Consider the following 18,106-nt stretch of genomic DNA (forward strand, 5'->3'; position numbering starts at 1 on the left):
GAAAGTGAAACTTGAGCTACTCTGTACAGCGACTCTGCTGCAAAGATCCATAAAATAGTTCCGCTGTCTGTCACTTTCAGTTAATAATTTTGTCTGATTAAGATTGATAACACACTTTAGTATTTTACAAACTAGAGTTATTAATTTGATGAATGTGGCCACTGATATGTGAAATTGAACTAAATTGGTTTTATTTCTATATAAATAAACTAAAACGAAGCATACACTGGTGGGAGAAGTCTGCAAGTAATGTACTTGGTGGATGCCTGAACACAGCAAGCCTAATGTGTCTAATCTAATCTACTATTCATGGGAGATTGTTCTCGTATAATTTCCATCCTTCCATTTGGTTTGTTTGCTTGTTTCATGTGTAATCTTCAATTTGTCGTGTTATTTGCAACCACAGAAAGAGTCGGAGAAGCGCAACGTAACGGTGCAGGCCGACGACCCTATCTCCTTCATGCAACTGACGGCTAAGAACGAGATGGCCTCCAAGGAGGACCAGTTCCAGCTCAGCCTGCTGGCAGCCATGGGCACCACCACGAGGAAGGAGGCTGCTGACCCCCTGGCCTCCAAGCTCAACAAGGTACCGATCAAACTACAATACTGGGGCGACAGTGGGGTACCTCCGACTCGGGAGATGGAGCAGTCGTCTGGTAATCCAGAGGTTCCCGGTTCGATTCCCGCTCCTTCCAGGCAGCGCGTCGAAGTGTCCTTGAGCAAGACACTTAACCCCTAATTGCTCCCGATGAGCAGGTTGGGCACCTTGCACGGTCACCTCCGCCGTCGGTGTGTGAATGTGTGAGTGAATGGGTAAAATGCGAGGAACAAAAATGTAAAGCGCTATATAAATGCAGCCATTTACAAATACGTCTTTTGTCCAACGCTGAAGTGGAAATGTGCGCGGCTGTGCTCTCCCTAGTAGCAGCACTAGTTTTAAGTTAAAATATTATAAATCTACATGCCTTGAGGATGTCTATTTTTAAGCTCAATAAACTCTGACCGGAATTTCTCTCATTTGACCAGTAGATTTAAATCTACCGGACCCTGAGACCGGCAACAATTTTTTCTAACGGAAACCCTGGTATTGTACCCATTCTGCAATCTGTTAATAAAATGTTCAATCAATCAAACGGTGGTAGGACCCATTTCAAGGCTAAAGAAAGCACACGCCCCAGTGGTCGCTCTATTCAAAGCAAGATTTATTCTGTGTTTTCTAAGCCTTCTTGCTCATAATTCATAGTAATTCATTGCAGATTACTTGTTTCTAATAATCGTGCCATAATTCAAACGGCCATCAGGGGGCACTTTGTTTGTGTTCAGCAGCCAGATGGAGAAATTGGTGCATTATTACCAAGACTGTACAACCAGGGTTCACACAAGGTCCTTGAAGTGCTTAAAGTGCTTGATTTTTTACCAAAAATTCCTTGAAAACAGCAAAAAATAATTACAAGGTGCTTAAAAAACCCTTGGAATTCAAATCAACCATTCTCATTGAAAGTTTTGTTCATCCATGATACAATTGTTCTGAATCAATAAATATAAAAAAATTTATTTAAAGTGTAACCAATTGTCGGAAATTGGTTTTAAGCCATAAATATTGGATCATAAATATTATTTCTATAAAAAAACAGCATTTAAAAGTGAATTATATCCTTTTAAATGCCTGTTTAAAATGAAAAATAGTGCTTAGAAAAGTACTCGAAAGTCCTTGAATTTCATTTAGCAATGTCTGGGAACCCTGCGTACAACTGTATGTACCCATAAAGCTATGATTAGTTTTTCTATAGTAGTAGTATTTCTATAGTTCTATGCTACTCAGGCATTGAGAGAGAAATGACACATCATCTTAACGGTATGTTATGGGTATGTTAGGACATGTGGTCTTTAATTGATGTGACCTCACTTTCCAGGTAACTCAGCTGACGGGCTTCTCAGACCCGGTCTACGCCGAGGCCTACGTCCACGTCAACCAGTACGACATCGTGCTGGACGTGTTGGTGGTGAACCAGACCAACGACACTCTGCAGAGCTGTACCCTGGAGCTGGCCACGCTGGGTGAGTCCGGTCTCATCATCACGTCGTTTTTAGTAGAAACTAGTCCCCACGATCCTCCACACGTGTGTCGTCGACGTTTTGTCTTTGCATCGTTTACTTAATGGTGATTCTTCCGATCCTCAGGTGACCTGAAGTTGGTCGAGAAACCGTCTCCTCTGACTTTGGCCCCTCACGACTTCGCAAACATCAAGGCCAACGTCAAAGTGGCCTCCACAGAGAACGGCATCATATTCGGTAACATAGGTAAGAGGAACTATTAGCTGATGTTTCCTGAAACGATCTGATACCAGCCTGAAGTTATTATTGTTATTATTTTTTATTTATTATTTTTTATTTGATTTTTATTTGTCTCGAACATAGAAACATAAAACAAGTTTAAAAAAACAAAAAGGTAAATAGTCAAAGACTATTTCCATACAATAAGTGTTCGAGAAGGAACATGGGGAAGTAAAAAACCTATCAAGCCCTGCCCCTTCCTTACAATATTTTACATTATGATTTAATAAAGAAATAAAGATAATATAACAAATAATGAAAAATAAAATAAAAGTACATGTATTAGGCCAGGGGTGGCCAACCAGTCAGAGATTAAGAGCCACAAAAATTACTGTGGTACCACAAAGAGCCACACCATATACCAGCGTTTCTCAACCTTTTTTTTCATTCACGGCACCCTTCATGTGTTTATAGGTCTCACCCTCTGGCCTCTGAAGTTGCTAATGTCTTTTTTATTTGGGCCTCACAGGGTTAAAAGTACCCTGTGAGATCCACGGTTGCAAAATTACAAAATCACTTTTAGCCATTTAAAAAAAAAAATCTGTAAATGTTTATTTAAAAAAATGTTAAGCACATGTATAGTCAATAGGTCCTGTTGTTCAGCCTCACAATGCTATTTGATAGTAAATGTGTTTATATGTCCTACCCTCTGGCCTCTGAAGTTGCTAATGTCTTTTTAATTTGGGCATCACAGCGTTAAAAAAGTGTATATTTTCAGCATTACGTTTGTTTACCAATGATTTTAACTGTTATTAGTGAAATATAAGATTATAGAAATCTAAGGGCATTTAGTCGTAAACCGGCGCATATTGACAGGAGGAAGTGGAGCAGCCAAAAGTGAGTGTAGTCTTTTGAAGGAAGAGACTCAGGGCTTTCGAATTTCGAAAAACTACCCTACCCAGCTCACACCAGCCCCTGTCAATCATCTGACTTCTGGATTTCAAGTTCAAGTTCAAGTTCAAGTTCTTTAATAGTTGTCATACAGAAGTACAGAATACTTTCATACAAAATGCTTCTTACTGTTACGCTCCAGAGACTGTGCTAGACAAGATAGTATCAAATAACATAATAACATAATATAGCATGAATTTAGAAGAAGAAAATGAGGTCACAGTTGTTCGGTATAGACATATGTACAATGTTCTGAGTTACCATATAATATACAATACACAATACTATGCAGTGTACTAATGTACAGTACTATCTAGTGCAAAGCAGAAATGGGATGAGGTACAATTTTAGGTACAATTTACAGTAAGGTGTACGAGTTGTAGTGCAATCCTTCATCCATAAATATAAAGTGTGGGGAGTGGGTGCTACAGTGTGTTTGTTTAAAGTGGGTGTGTGCTATAAAGTGTGTGTAGTGGGTGCTACAGTGTGTTTGTTTAAAGTGAGTGTGTGCGTGTGGATGTGTGTGCTATGTGTGTTTGGTGGTTGTTGTTGTGTAGTGTTCATTCATTGTTCGTTTAGCAGCCTGATGGCCTGGGGATAGAAGCTACTTCTGAGTCTTTCTGTGCTCGCCTTGAGACTCCTGTATCGCTTGCCTGACGGCAGCAGTTCAAAGAGGCAGTTGTTCGGGTGGCTCGAGTCCTTAATAATTCTCTTAGCCTTCCCCTTGCAACGCTTGTAGTAAATGTTCTGGAGGGTGGGGAGCCCCCCTCCAATTGTGCGTTCGGCTGAACGTGTCACTCTTTGTAGTCTGCTTTGGTCTTTTGCAGTGCTATTCCCAAACCAGGAGGTGATGTTGCCGGTCAAGATGCTCTCTATTGTACATGAGTAGAAGTTCTTAAGGATCTTCTGGCTGACTTGGAACTTCCTTAGGCGCCTGAGGAAGTAGAGGCGTTGTCGTGCCTTCTTCACCACACTGTTAATGTGTATGGTCCATGTCAAGTCCTCGGATATGTGGGCTCCGAGGTACTTGAAGCTGTTGACTCTCTCAACCGGTGCCCCGTCGATGCTGAGGGGGCTGTAGTCCTTGACCCCCGACCTCCTGAAGTCCACAATCATCTCCTTTGTTTTGCTGACGTTCAGGGAGAGGCTGTTTTCCTGGCACCATCCCGCCAGGACCTTGACCTCTTCCAGGTAGGCCCTCTCGTCGTTGGCAGAGATCAGGCCCACCACCACTGTGTCGTCAGCAAATTTGACGATTGTATTGCTACTCCGCTGAGCCACACAGTCGTGTGTGTACAGGGAGTAGAGGAGGGGACTCAGAACACAGCCCTGGGGGGCCCCTATGTTGAGGGTGATGGATGAGGAGGTGCAGTTGCCTGCTCTCACCACCTGGGGTCTGCCAGTCAGGAAGTCCAAGACCCACTGGCAGAGGTCATAGCCCAAGCCCAGGTCCCTGAGCTTGGCTATGAGTATGGAGGGGACTATGGTATTGAATGCCGAGCTGTAGTCGATGAATAGCATTCTCACATAGTTCCCCTGCCTCTTGTCCAGGTGTGATGCTGCTGTGTGCAGCACATGGGATATGGCGTCCTCCGTGGACCTGTTGGGGCGGTATGCAAATTGCAGGGGGTCCATGTTGATGGGGAGGGAGGAGCAGATGTAGCCCTTTACTAGCTTCTCAAAGCACTTCATGGCTATGGAGGTGAGAGCTACAGGGCGGTAGTCGTTGAGGCAAGCAGGCTTGGATTTTTTGGGTACAGGGATAATAGTGGACTTCTTCAGGCAGGTGGGGATGACAGCCTGTTCTAAGGACAGGTTAAATATGTCAGTGAATACTGGGGCCAGTTGGTCGGCACAGACTTTTAGGACGCGGCCGGGGATGCCGTCCGGACCTGCTGCCTTCCTGATATTCACTTTTTTAAAGGTCCGCCTCACCTCATGCTCTGTTACCCTGAACACTGCGCCTCCATCAGCAGCCGACCCCCCCCCCCCCATTGCCGAGGCTTGTGAGCTGGTGTTGTTATTACCAGCATCAAACCTCGCATAGAAGGTATTGAGGTCGTTTGCTAAGGAGATGTCACTGTTCAGTTTGAGGGAGGCGCCTTTGTAGTCTGTCATCGTTTTGAGCCCCTGCCACATAGCTCTAGAGTCAGCTTGTTCAAACTGGAGTTCAATTTTATCCCTGTAGCGCCGTTTGGCCTCTGACACTGTCCTCCTTACGTTGTGTTGCGCCACCTTGTGGTCATTCATGTTGCCTGCCACTAGGCCGTCATTGTATGCTTTGGTGCGCTCTCTCAGAGCTTCACGGACGGATTTGTCTACCCAGGGTTTTTGATTTGGGTAAACTTTCATTTTGGTAGTGGGGATTGTTTCTTTCACCCTAGTACAGACATAGTCCAGCACTGTCTCCGTGTAGGCATTAATGTTATCTGTGTCGCGGAATACAATCCAGTCTGTGTTGTGGAACACTGACCGGATCGTATCCTCTGACGTCACATCCCATTTCTGCACCTCTCGCGAGACTACGGGAGTACTGGTCGGCTCCGCCGTCGGTTGGCCACCCCTGTATTAGGCAGTCACATTACTGCTCAAGCTCCTCTCTCTTATATGTGTCCATAAGTGCTTGTTTATAGCTACCTTTAAATTGATTGATATTATTGCTTAATTTTATACTCACCTCCAGACCATTCCAGAGTCATACCCCACAAACTGCAATGCACATACTTTTAAGAGTCGTAGGTTGTTTTAAAGCTAATGTCCCTCTAAAATTATAAACAATCTCTCTAGCCATGAAAATCTTTTGAATCTTTGGAAAGATCCAGAATTGCACACTAATGGACTGCATTTGTATAGCATACAGCTCACGCCTCGTATTCACCCGTTCACTCACACATTCAACACGCCGACGGCGGATTTACTTTTTTATTTCTCTTATTTTTTGGGATTATCTCCCACAAACCTGAACGTTATTGCCATAATAATAATCTTCATTTATAAAACAGAATGCAGTTAGTTTCTCTACCTTTCTGTGAACGTCTAGCAATAAACGGTGTTGCAATATGATGAAAAATGGTGGAGAAATTTACAGGGCTATAACTTTTATTCATTTGCTTAGATTTTTCAGGTCTGGTAAATTTTAGCATGGTGTTATTCACAGTCAAAGACATTTAATTTTTTTTAATATAATTGATATTCTCCTTTGGTTCATCACAATTTACTCAAGCCTAGTAACACAGACACACTATTTCTGACACTGGGAATACATTCCCTGAGATCCATAGATGTCCCTAGATTCAGATACCAAGAACATGCAAACAAATCGGTAAATGTTTATTCTACGTCCTTATGGAATGAGTGACAAAAAAAAAATTCAAACAAAGAAATTATATATATATACTATTTTTTTTATGGATGGAAGAGCCACACATTGACAGGCAAAGAGCCACATGCGGCTCGCGAGCCGCGGGTTGGCCACCCCTGTATTAGGCAGTCACATTACTGCTCAAGCTCCTCTCTCTTATATGTGTCCATAAGTGCTTGTTTATAGCTACCTTTAAATTGATTGATATTATTGCTTAATTTTATACTCACCTCCAGACCATTCCAGAGTCATACCCCACAAACTGCAATGCACATACTTTTAAGAGTCGTAGGTTGTTTTAAAGCTAATGTCCCTCTAAAATTATAAACAATCTCTCTAGCCATGAAAATCTTTTGAATCTTTGGAAAGATCCAGAATTGCACACTAATGGACTGCATTTGTATAGCATACAGCTCACGCCTCGTATTCACCCGTTCACTCACACATTCAACACGCCGACGGCGGAGCCGACCATGCAAGGCGTTGGAAGCAGTTAAGGGGTTAAGTGTGTTGCTCATGGACACTTGGGACACGCTGCGGCCGGGAGGAGGGGGAACCTTCCGATTACCAGAAGACTGCTCCTGAGCCACTGTCGCCCCTTAACTAACAAACACACTAACGTGTGTGTGTGTGTGTGTGTGTGTGTGTGTGTGTGTGTGTGTGTGTGTGCTTGTGTGTCCTATCTCAGTCTATGACGTGTCGGGAGCTGCCAGCGACAGGAACTGTGTCGTCCTCAGCGACATCCACATCGACATCATGGACTACATCCAGCCGGCCTCATGTACCGACGCCGAGTTTAGACAGATGTGGGCAGAGTTTGAGTGGGAGAACAAGGTGCGCCGGTGCGGCACGTTAACTGGGAACAAGCGTAGGGGGAAATGTTCACTGCTTCACAGAAATCTGTTTTGTTGTTCGCAGATCCTGAGTCATCATCCCCCCCCCACCCAGACTGTTCTCACTTCTCCTATTTCATTTTGGGGCGCGGTCGGTCGCACACACAATGGTGCTCGAATAGGCATTCATGCATAATATGCTTCTCTTAACGCTTTCCATTGTGGAAGAGCAAAGTGAATCTGTGTAAATGATGGGCCAAGTCCAACACAATGCAGAGATGATCGAATATCAAACTTTGACATAACCCTTTCACTACCACACTACAGAAGGTTAACCTTTCACTACCACACTACAGACGTTTTTTTTTTTGCTAACCCAAACACATATCCTTTCTCGGAAGCTTTATTGTCATGTTACTGAAGAGACAATATAGACGTATATGGACACGTGCACAGACTGCACACCGATAGTCCTGAGTGTTTAGGATATCAAAATACATTTAGAAAAATAATGAAAGTGACGTTGAATGAACTGTCTCTGTTGTAGGTGACAGTGAACACCAACATCACCGATCTGAACGAGTACCTCCACCACATCCTCAGCTCCACCAACATGAAGTGCCTGACTCCTGAGAAGGTACGCGGCAGAATGAGATGAAACAAAGAGTATAGGACTTATACGCAGTGGGCACGCATAACCCTCAGACTATTCTCTCCTCCCCCTAAGCCCCCTCACCTACCTCCCTCCCTCTCCCCCTTTCTTCTCTCTCTCTCCCTCTGGTTGTCGCTCTCCCTCTGGTTCTCACTCTTCCTTTCTCTTTTTCCCTTTCTCTTTTTCCCTCTCTCCCTTTCATTCTCTCTCCCTTATTTATTGTTGTCCTTGTATACTATTGCTACTGTCATTTTGTATTTTATTTACTTGTATGCATGTACATAACCTTGTTTTTGTTACAGCCTCCCCCCTTCCCACAAAAGGCCTTTGCTTTTTGGACAGGCTACTTTTGTATATAAGAATGTGTTCTTAATTGCTTGCCTGGATAAATAAAGGGTAAATTAAAAATAAATTAAAAAAAAAACTGATTTAAGATAGACGATGAAGATCTCTGAGCTCCTTTTTTATCATGTTATGTTGTTGAGATTAGTTTGGAAGCTTTTCTCCCCTGATCCACTCTGGCTTGACAGAACGATGTACAGTACAACTGACTGCTGATACAACTGATTGCTGACTGAAGCATCGTAGTGTCCTTTACTCACATTCCAGCAACAGCTGTGATTGGAGGATAAATAAAAGGGGGCGGGCTTGAGATAGGTCATATGGTTGGCAACAGAGATGTTGGTCTATACAGGAGACGGGTCGCTGGTAGTTTTGAACGGGAAATTCACAACAGTAAAGACGGTGGCAACAACAAAAACGACGTGCTACAGAAAAGCATATTCCGAGAAAATAATCAGATGTGATATGAATTTATGTTTTTTTAACTGATATATTTTATGAAATGTTCTTTAAAAAAAAAAATTATAATGAATAATGATCTCTGCCTAAAGGCTTGGGGATGTCCAGTGAGTGGTTGCCATGGTAACTAAGGACTCTGTGGCAGAAACCAATGGATGGCATACATAGAAGCTGGTCTGAGTGGGGGGGGGGGTTATCCTTTTTTTCATTCTGGGTTGTCGGTAGTTTACCAGTGAGTTCAAATGTGACGGACGACTCCCCGTCCAAAGAGATGACAGTCAGGTGACGCTAGTCTTTAGTTAGTTTCAGAGGGACTAGACAGACTCCTCTACAGACTGAACGGTAACATGCTGATCGGTCTTCTCTTCTCTTCTGCTCTGACCCAGGCGTTGTCCGGCTTCTGTGGCTTCATGGCCGCCAACCTGTACGCCCGCTCCATCTTCGGAGAGGACGCGCTGGCCAACGTGAGCATCGAGAAGCCCATCCACCTGGGGCCCGACGCGCCCGTCAACGGCCACATACGCATCAGGGCCAAGAGCCAGGTGGGTCACCGGCCCCTCGGCCTCCGTCGTTAGACGTCCGCGGAGAGACGAGGTTCATCTGATCTCGGGTTGAAGGATGGCGGTCGGCACACTTTAGAGGGTGTTCCCACAGCCACCGGAACCGTGGAGAAAAGTTATGGAGTGTGTTTTAGAAGAGATATGAAATCCCCATAACCTTTGGAAAGGTCATGGACATTTAAGATTGCGGTCATAATAAGTTTATTGTTTATGTACGTTTGAAAGTATAAATGACGGGAATAGGTCAGAGAGGCTGCGTGGTGGTTGGTGTTTATTGTGCGATTCTGACCTCGGGTCGCAGTGAAGCTGTCATGACACGTTTACAGAGCAAAGTTTTGGCTTGTGAATTAATTTATTTGAATCTTTTAAATGAATAGGTCGAAACTGTTGTCTGAGTTATATGTACTCCGGAATAGGGACATGGCTCAGCAAATATTGTCTGATCCTTTGCATCCCCTTCATAGTGGGTTTGACAAGCGTCTGTCTGGAAGGCGCTATAGAGGTTCCCAGAAACACATTTAAGAAGTCTTTCATCCCACATGCCATTGCTCTGATGAATTCTTAGATTTTCATTTTTAATCTGTCTGTGTCTCTCTCTCTCTCTCTCTCTCTCTCTAAAAGTACACTTAACCCTTTCACTGCCGCACTACCAAACGGTTAACCCTTTCACTGCGACAATACACAGAAGGTTAACCGTTTCACTGCCACACAACGGCAACCATCGGTTGTGTGATAGTAAAGGGTTAACCGTCTGTCGTGTGGCAGTGAAAGGGTTAACGGACTGTAGAGTAATATTGTGACTGTTTGAATGCCAAGGGATTTTTATTGAAGCTAATGTGATGAACTCTCCTTTCTTCCAAAGGGTATGGCCCTGAGCCTTGGAGACAAGATCAACCTTTCCCAGAAGAAGTCGACTGTCTGAGGCCACTTTGACTAATTCAGCTGATGTCTCTCACTTGGCAAGAATCGTGTAATATTCCCTTCTATCGTCATCTCTGACCCCACAAAAAAAACAAAGATATGGTCAGATTGTTCTATATTGTTATTTCTGTTTATGAATTTTACACGACCTGTGTCTGTTCGCTGTCCTTCCTTCTCTCCATAATCGCTCCCTTTAATTTTCAATAAACATAATTATGTAAAAGAAAAAGAAAAGAAAAGGTATGCCTATTTCCTTGTTCCTTGCTGTATTTATTCAGTCATGTTTTCCCTTCAGCTATGTGACACACATTCCCAGTGTACTGCTACTCCTTTTGATGAATTCATGAGTTACATATACAAATTGTGAATTAGATAATGAAGAAATAAATTAGCTTTGCTTAGTGCAATAGCTGCCTTGATTGGTATTTCAGGGCTGAAATGCAATGACTACGTAGATTTTATTTGCAGATGAGATAAGAATTTAGAATATGAATGCTGCTGCCATACACTATCTTTAAGGGTTTTATCACAGTAAAGAAGGAGTTCCCCAATGAACATTAATGGTAAATGGTGCATTCATATAGAGCTTTTATCCAAAGCGCTTTACAATTTTACAACGTTCAAGTTTGTTTTTATTTGTCAGAACAAAATACAGGGGCGGCTAAGTGGCGCAGTGGGCAAGGCGCTCGCCACTAACGCAGGAGATTCTGGGTTCGAGCCCAGCTCTCGGCGTTGCTACCGGCTTGGCTGGTCGTTCATACTAACACAATTGGCAGTGTTAGAGGGTGAGAAAGCCGGTGGGTGGGTATTGGACGTTGTGGACAGCGACTCCTACAGGTCGGTTGGTGCACCTGTACAGCAGAATCAGGAAGTATCGGGGGCAGCGTGAGCCTCCCACGCGTTACTCCTCGCCACTGAGAGATCGCGCTGTTCAGGTGAAAAGATGCGACAGCTGCCTCCTCGTGTACCGGAGGGGACGCCTATATTCGAATACCAACCGATTCATGCTTCCACGTTCGCGTTTTGCGCTCTGATTGGCCACTGATGTTTCTGGTCGCACCAATCGTGTGACTGCAAGTTCTTCACCGGTTAAGCTTAGGCACTCTTTCGAAGTTGGTTAAGGTTAGTGTGTGGATCGTAGGCGTTAGGTAGTTTGCTGCTGGTCGAGGCGGAAATGGGCGCGTCACGCGATTGGGCGCACATGTCACATTACCAGAAACGTCCGTGGCCAATCGGATCGCACCAGAAACGGCAGTGGCCAATCAGATTTGCAAAACGCGAACGCGGAAGCATGAACCGGTTGGTATTCGAATAGACGCGGCGGGGACACGTGATGTAAGGCTTGGTCCTCACTGCAGCTGACCAGTGGGAGGCATAGTCTAGCAACGTTCGAGACAGGGGAGGGGAGAATTGAAGGGAGAATTGGCGAGGCGAAATTGGGATGGGAGAAAAATAAGGAGAAAAAGTGGATTTAAAAAAAAGAACAAAATACAGGATACTTTATAATGAAATGCTTGTTTCTCATGAGCCCCTGAGAGTGTGCTGCATACAGTAAAGAGAAAGTAAGTAAAGTAAAAGTAAAAAAAATTATAAGTGGCGGCTGGGTGGCGCAGCGGACAAGGCGCTCGTCACCAACACAAGAGACACTGGTATCGAATCCAGCTGTCAGCGTTGCTTCCGGCTTGGCCGGCCGTCATACTGGCTCGATTGGCAGAGTCAGCGGGAGGGAAGCCGGTGGGTGGGTCTGGGTCGTTGTGGACAGCAACTCCTACAGTTCGGTCGGGGTGCCTGCACAGCGAGGGAAGGATCTAAGGGTGGTAGTGTGACCTTCCACACGTTACACTCTCAGTGAGAGTCCGCGCTGCCAGGTGAAAAAAAAGAAGCGGTGGGCTGGCTACACATGTGTCGGAGGAAGCATGTGATAGTCTCCGCCCTCCCAGACCGACGGTAGGGGGTAGAGTGCGCAATGACCAGGAAGGGGATTGGGAATTGGCATAACGACTAACATTGGGAGGGGAGAAAAACGGAAAAAAGAACGAGGAAAAAGATAATAAAAAGAAATTTAAGAAGTAAAAAGTAGGTAAAGTCAATATACATATATAAAATTTTTTATGTATACAATAAACCGTGGGTTGTCCACTCTGGGAAAGTCTTTCCGGTTGCACCATCAAACTGGTAGAGATAAAGCTGCAGTTGGCAACTTTGGTGAAATTGGCAAGAATGAGTTTACCTGAAGTTGCCTACTGCAGATTTAACCCTTTCACTACCAAATGGTTAACAGTTTCACTGCGACAATACAGAAGGTTAACCCTTTCACTGTCGCACGACAAAGTGTTAACCCTTTCAGTTTCACTACCACACTACAGAAGGTTAACCCTTTCACTACCACTCTACAGACGGTTAACCTGTGGTGTGGTAGTGAAAGGGCTAAGTCTTTCTCCTCGAACCATTCCCAGCTGTAAATCTCTCCCACTACTATTAACCCAAAGCAAGGGGTGTCTTGTATTACATGCTATGTAGTACTGGTAGATATCTGCTAACCATATTCTTTCTCTATTTTTGCAGATTCTTTTTAAAAAAAAAAATTATATAACCGATTGTGTTTTTTGGCCCTCCATTGGAAGCCGGAGAATAATTTATTTCCTTAAACCAGCTGGTGGGAAACATGAGTGGTCTAGATGACAGAAGAAAAGCCAGCCTTGGGGCAGTGTTTGGTTTTCCAGTGTAAATCGTAATGTGATATGGCACAAGTTTGCTACTGTCGAGCAGAACGGTTCAATTAATTTCTATATCCTTTCGTCATGGTTCACGGTTAAAGTATTAAGTTGTTGGAAGAGAATGTTGTGATTTGAGCATCACTGTGGGGAGAGGGGTTATAAAAACAAAAAGACTACACAATATCTGTGTTGCATTACACTACTGTATTTAATTCTGCAAGCACAATCAAATAAATACAAATATATAAATCAGAAAAGTCATTCATGGTCAAATTAATTTTTACAAGATAAGATTTGACCCACAGAGATAAAGGCTAGACTCAATATTTTAATGTCTATACCTATTTCATACCTTTTGGGTTCCACTTCAAGGGGGGTGGTGCCAAAATGTGATTGAAGAGTGAGCTGATTAAGTGGAATGGCCTCACTCTTACTGCGATTTTACTTTGTAACCAGAAAGTCGGTTTTAGCACAGATGGCATGCTTTGGATTTGCCAAGACTAGAGTCATCAACATGTAATTGGCACATGTTTTTGAGCTTGTATGGCACAAGCAAGGGGTTCGAGGGCACGGATATAAAAGATAGCTGGTAACACCGGACAACCTTGGCACGTGGGGGTGGGAATCACCAGAGGCCTCACGATACGATACTATCACGATACTTGAGTCACTCACGATACGATAGTATTGCGATACTAAATATATTGCGATATGCTGAGTATTGCGATATTAATATTGCGATATATTGTGATTTATTACCTTTTTTCAACTGCAAAGTAAAACTGTCAACATGTTTTATCTAATAAAATAAAGTTCAGTCTGTTCATCTCACTTCAATCATTTGTATTGCAGAACATGGTATTTTCTCAAGCAGACAGTCAGATGTAAACACTGTAATCTGACAAACTGAACTGTTTGTATTACAGTCATATTCCAACTTAACTGAATGCACATGTGTGTGTGGACTACTGTACTATTACAGGTATTAAAATGAATAATGCAACTTCCTTATCCTTATAAAAAAAAAAAATTTTAATAAACATTTTTATATAGATACTTGGCGTCCCTGTATCGATACAGTATCGCCACGCAATGGTATACTGTAGTATACCAGTAGTATTGCGATACTACTACGTATCGATTTTTTCCCCCACCCCTACGTGGAACGATAAAGATGGAATGGTTCAGACTTGATACTATTTGTTTTAACTGTCACTACTGGTTCATGATAAAGTGCCATTATCCATTTCATAAAAAGTGGTCCAAATCCATATTTGGATGGTGCAAACACAAGACGGGTATCTCCATTCCACTCTATGGAAGGCTTAATAATAATAATAATGCAGGACTTTTTAGAAGTTGCTTTCTCAGCATGCTGTGTTACTGCTACTGCTGGGATGCTGATAAGCCCCGCCCTCATCATGTAGTAGCCTCCTTGTACTGTTTGAGACGAAGCGACCTTGTAAAGCTGACTTGATCAATGCATCAAAAGAGCTAATAACTTTTACCATTCGCCTTGCAATGATCTCTGCAAACAGCTTCTAACGGTTGTTTAAAATGATCAAAGGCCTAAAGTTACTTATTTGCAGCAGGGGGTCCTTGCCTGGTTTTGGAAGTAACAAAATAGTGGCTTGATGCGTGGTTAGTAGCATAGATTCATTTATTCATTCATTCATTATATCAATGAACAGCAACAATAAAAGTGGTGCAAGAGTGTCTTGGAAACATTCATAGGCTATCCAAATCACATTTGGTCATTGGAAGTAAATTGTCTAACGAAAACATGTCTGGTGAAGTGCTGCCTTCAAATGGTTGTAAGTGGAAAATTCTTAGCCTCAGTGGCTTCAAGACGCATTGCCCAGTTGCCTAGCAATGGTGTCCTCACAAGTTCAACCCACTTGAAGGAGAGACCACTTACACAAGTTCTATTCGAAGGTGGCATTGAACTGGACATTTTTACGTTAGCACGGTTTCATCAAACCATTTTTGAAGTTCTGAGCATACAACTGGATAAACGAGACTTAGAATATACTGCACAAGTCGTCAAGATAGTTTGTAAACAGATGTGTTGATGTAGCTTTGCTTTTGTTAAACCAAAATCTCCATTAACTTAAATTCATCAAGTATTTCTACAGTTTTTTTGGATTCTATGTTCACCGTGGAGACATGAGAGGAGAAGGAAATATTTTCAGGAATTCAAGGCATCATGGGGTGAGTAATTGATATACAAATGATCATGTTTGGGTGAAGTTCTCCTTTAAATGAATAAGGGAACATTGCAGGGAGTATATGCCTCATAATGGGTTCACAGCCACAGCCTTTAGGCTACATCAAAGGCCCATTCTGTGATCCAAACAAACAAATTAAATGGTATACCCCCCACCCCCAAAAATAATAGAAATGGAGTTTTCATTAGTTGATTGACTGAGCTGTTGATACAAGGACTAACGTAAGGTTATGTATATAACCAAGTTCTATGAATACTGGTGACGCTTAGCGTCATTCTGCACTAACCTCAGTTCGTGCACAGCACTAAATAAAAAATCCACAATGTACCTTTACATACCGACATCCGTCTGGCCACACCCCTATCCGCTTACCTTCATAAGCAGGTGTGTGGTCACCTACTCGCCTCCTTCCCAAACTTTCACCACAAGGCGAGGTCAAGGGCCGCAGTGGCGTCCTGACGCTGAGCGTCACCAGTATTCATAGAACTTGGTTATATACATAACCTTACGTTCTATTTCATACTGGCCGCTCAGCGTCATTCTGCACAACAGGAGCTGAGCGGGAGCCAGAAGCTCGACAAATGTACTCCGCTGAGGCCCCCCACAACCATCAGACCGGAGAGGACCGAGCCCCCCGACCCTCCCTAATGGAGGACGGGAGGGAGACGATCCGACCGTGCGAAGAGAAACTCGAGCAACAGGGTGAGCAAACCGTGGCTTGACCCCACGACTACGCACACGCACAACCCGCATGCCACCAGGGAACGAACGGAAGGAACAACCCTCGTTACTGCCCCCAAAATCACGGGGTCAAGAGCAAACTCAACCCCGTGGCAAGGCCGTAGCAGCGGAGCGCGAAGGAAGACCCAGACCCACTGAAGGGACTGGATACCCTGGAAAAAGGGGGCCTGGAGAGGTCAATGACGCCAAGCATCAAGACCTCACCAGACGGTCACTTCGTGACACCGCCCCCCACATCGCCAGCGTATTCGGACAGGGCCCCTCCAAGAGCGGGCCCTTCCCCCCACTAGTATGCCGCCTGGCACACTGACCCTGCAACACAGGCAGTCAGCATGGCCGTAACTTGAAGCACTCAAAAGGCTAACCATAACGGAAGCAGGCAGCGCACCGGGGAGACGACCCCAGAGGGGTTGATCCCTTAAACCAGGCAGTAGGCTTTAGACCCGAGCCTGGAGCACTGCGGACGAGACAGGCGCCAAAGGGGTCAACTGAAAACAGCACCCCGGCGGAAGGGGCGTATGCTGGCATTGTTGCGCACCATGACAAAGCCTCCACCAAAAACCCCCACCCAGAGGGGTCGAGGCAGAGAAGGCTGACACGATTGGCAGACGTCATGAACGTGCAGGGGCACACTCAACCGGGTAACCCGGGAGTTGACTCTGCTCCAACACACCAGGGAATCAACCACCCTCTTGGTACCACAGGCAGTGGTTGTTCCTATATCCCCTCAAGAAAAAACTCCAAAACACAATATACTGCAGTACAAGTGTTTCAGTTTTCAAAAAAGGGTTATTCCAGGCCTACGGGTCGACGAAACACAACTTCGGACCGGGCCCGGCGGCTCGGGAAGCACACAGGGCTACCAGAGGAGGTCCAGAAGACCACCCCAACAGCCCCCTCTTCGCCATGCGTGAGAGAGGAGCGAAAATAATGGAAAACCAGCCCCTTTATGATAGGGCCAGGTACAATGTGTACCCAACAAAGGGTCTCCATAACGCCCAACCCTGTGACACCCGAAAAAAGCACAAGTCCCTCAGGGTACCAGAATAGCAGATCTGCGTCCCCGGCGGACAACGGGTTAACTGACCTGGACCAGCGCGACCAGAACCAGTCACGTGCCCTAACCACGCCGACATCCCCACTCCAAGAGAGGGGGTAGGTACGCGTGTCGATCTAAAACATGAAAAGAGGGCGCCACCCAGACGGTCCCATTCGTACCGCGCTCAGTGGCCCACCCCAAGGGCGTGAGACCCCTCTACCTATGTTTTGATCTATTCCGTTAACATCCCCCAGATATGAACGAGAATTCGTCGAGACCTAGTAACAGGCGCTCGGAAGAGAAAACCTCCAACCCAGTTGCCCTATAAAAACGCCGCTTTAATAACGAGCAACCAAGGCGTACCAGCCTCATGCGTGATTCTTATCAGAAACACCCCGAGCCAGCACTATGTACGCGTCGAGGCCCAAACACATCAATGGATAGTCTAACAAGACACCAGACATTGTTCCTCCAAGTCGCCTGGGAGAACGACAAGGAGCCGTCGTGCTTCATGTTCTTTCCTCTTTTTATTTAAAAAAGAAAGAAACACAGACTGACATGAATCCCACGTGACGCGGCTGAGGGTAAAAATTATTTTCATTTTTACATCCCACCACCCTCGCCACAGGGAGGAGATGGGAATCCCCAGAGAGACTTCCCACATGAGCTGTATAGATTGAAAAGAAATATTGCAACATTGAGCTATGTAACACTTGGGTTAGGGCTCTCCGAGGAGGAGGCACTGAACCAATACACACTCAATAATCGAATTGAATCGAATACACACACAATAGAGCAGAACTCCTTTTTGAAGTTCTACTCACCTTGACAATCTGAGGAGGAGGCTCTGAAACTCTGAGGAGGCTCCCTCACAGGGAAGGAGAGTCCGAACTCACAGAAGGCACTTCTCCCCGAGGAGGAGCTTCGTGAGGAGGAGCTCTGACAACTCCCTGAAACAGAGTTGTACACTCTTGAGTGTACACAAAGTACACTCTTACTACAGAGGAATGCCGTTTTTCATAACGAGA

At 44.6% G+C, this 18,106-nt stretch overlaps 1 protein-coding gene across 2 annotated transcripts in view; it reads left to right on the forward strand.

The window, feature by feature from the left end:
- Positions 1–11,456, forward strand: part of copb1 (COPI coat complex subunit beta 1) — a 43,565-nt gene extending 32,109 nt beyond the window's left edge. The window contains exons 17-23 of one of the 2 annotated variants that reach the window (XM_084337993.1): positions 407–586; positions 1,914–2,058; positions 2,182–2,301; positions 7,275–7,420; positions 7,967–8,056; positions 9,259–9,414; positions 10,295–11,456. In XM_084337993.1, the coding sequence (XP_084194119.1) occupies positions 407–586; positions 1,914–2,058; positions 2,182–2,301; positions 7,275–7,420; positions 7,967–8,056; positions 9,259–9,414; positions 10,295–10,354 (897 nt within the window). In that variant the 3' untranslated portion in view covers positions 10,355–11,456. The remainder of the gene's footprint in view (positions 1–406; positions 587–1,913; positions 2,059–2,181; positions 2,302–7,274; positions 7,421–7,966; positions 8,057–9,258; positions 9,415–10,294) is intronic. The other variant, XM_084337994.1, reaches the window with a different exon arrangement.
- Positions 11,457–18,106: the final 6,650 nt, after the last annotated feature.

This window comes from Notolepis coatsorum (genome assembly GCF_963971535.1).
Source record: "Notolepis coatsorum genome assembly, chromosome: 2".
Lineage (NCBI taxonomy): Eukaryota > Metazoa > Chordata > Actinopteri > Aulopiformes > Paralepididae > Notolepis > Notolepis coatsorum.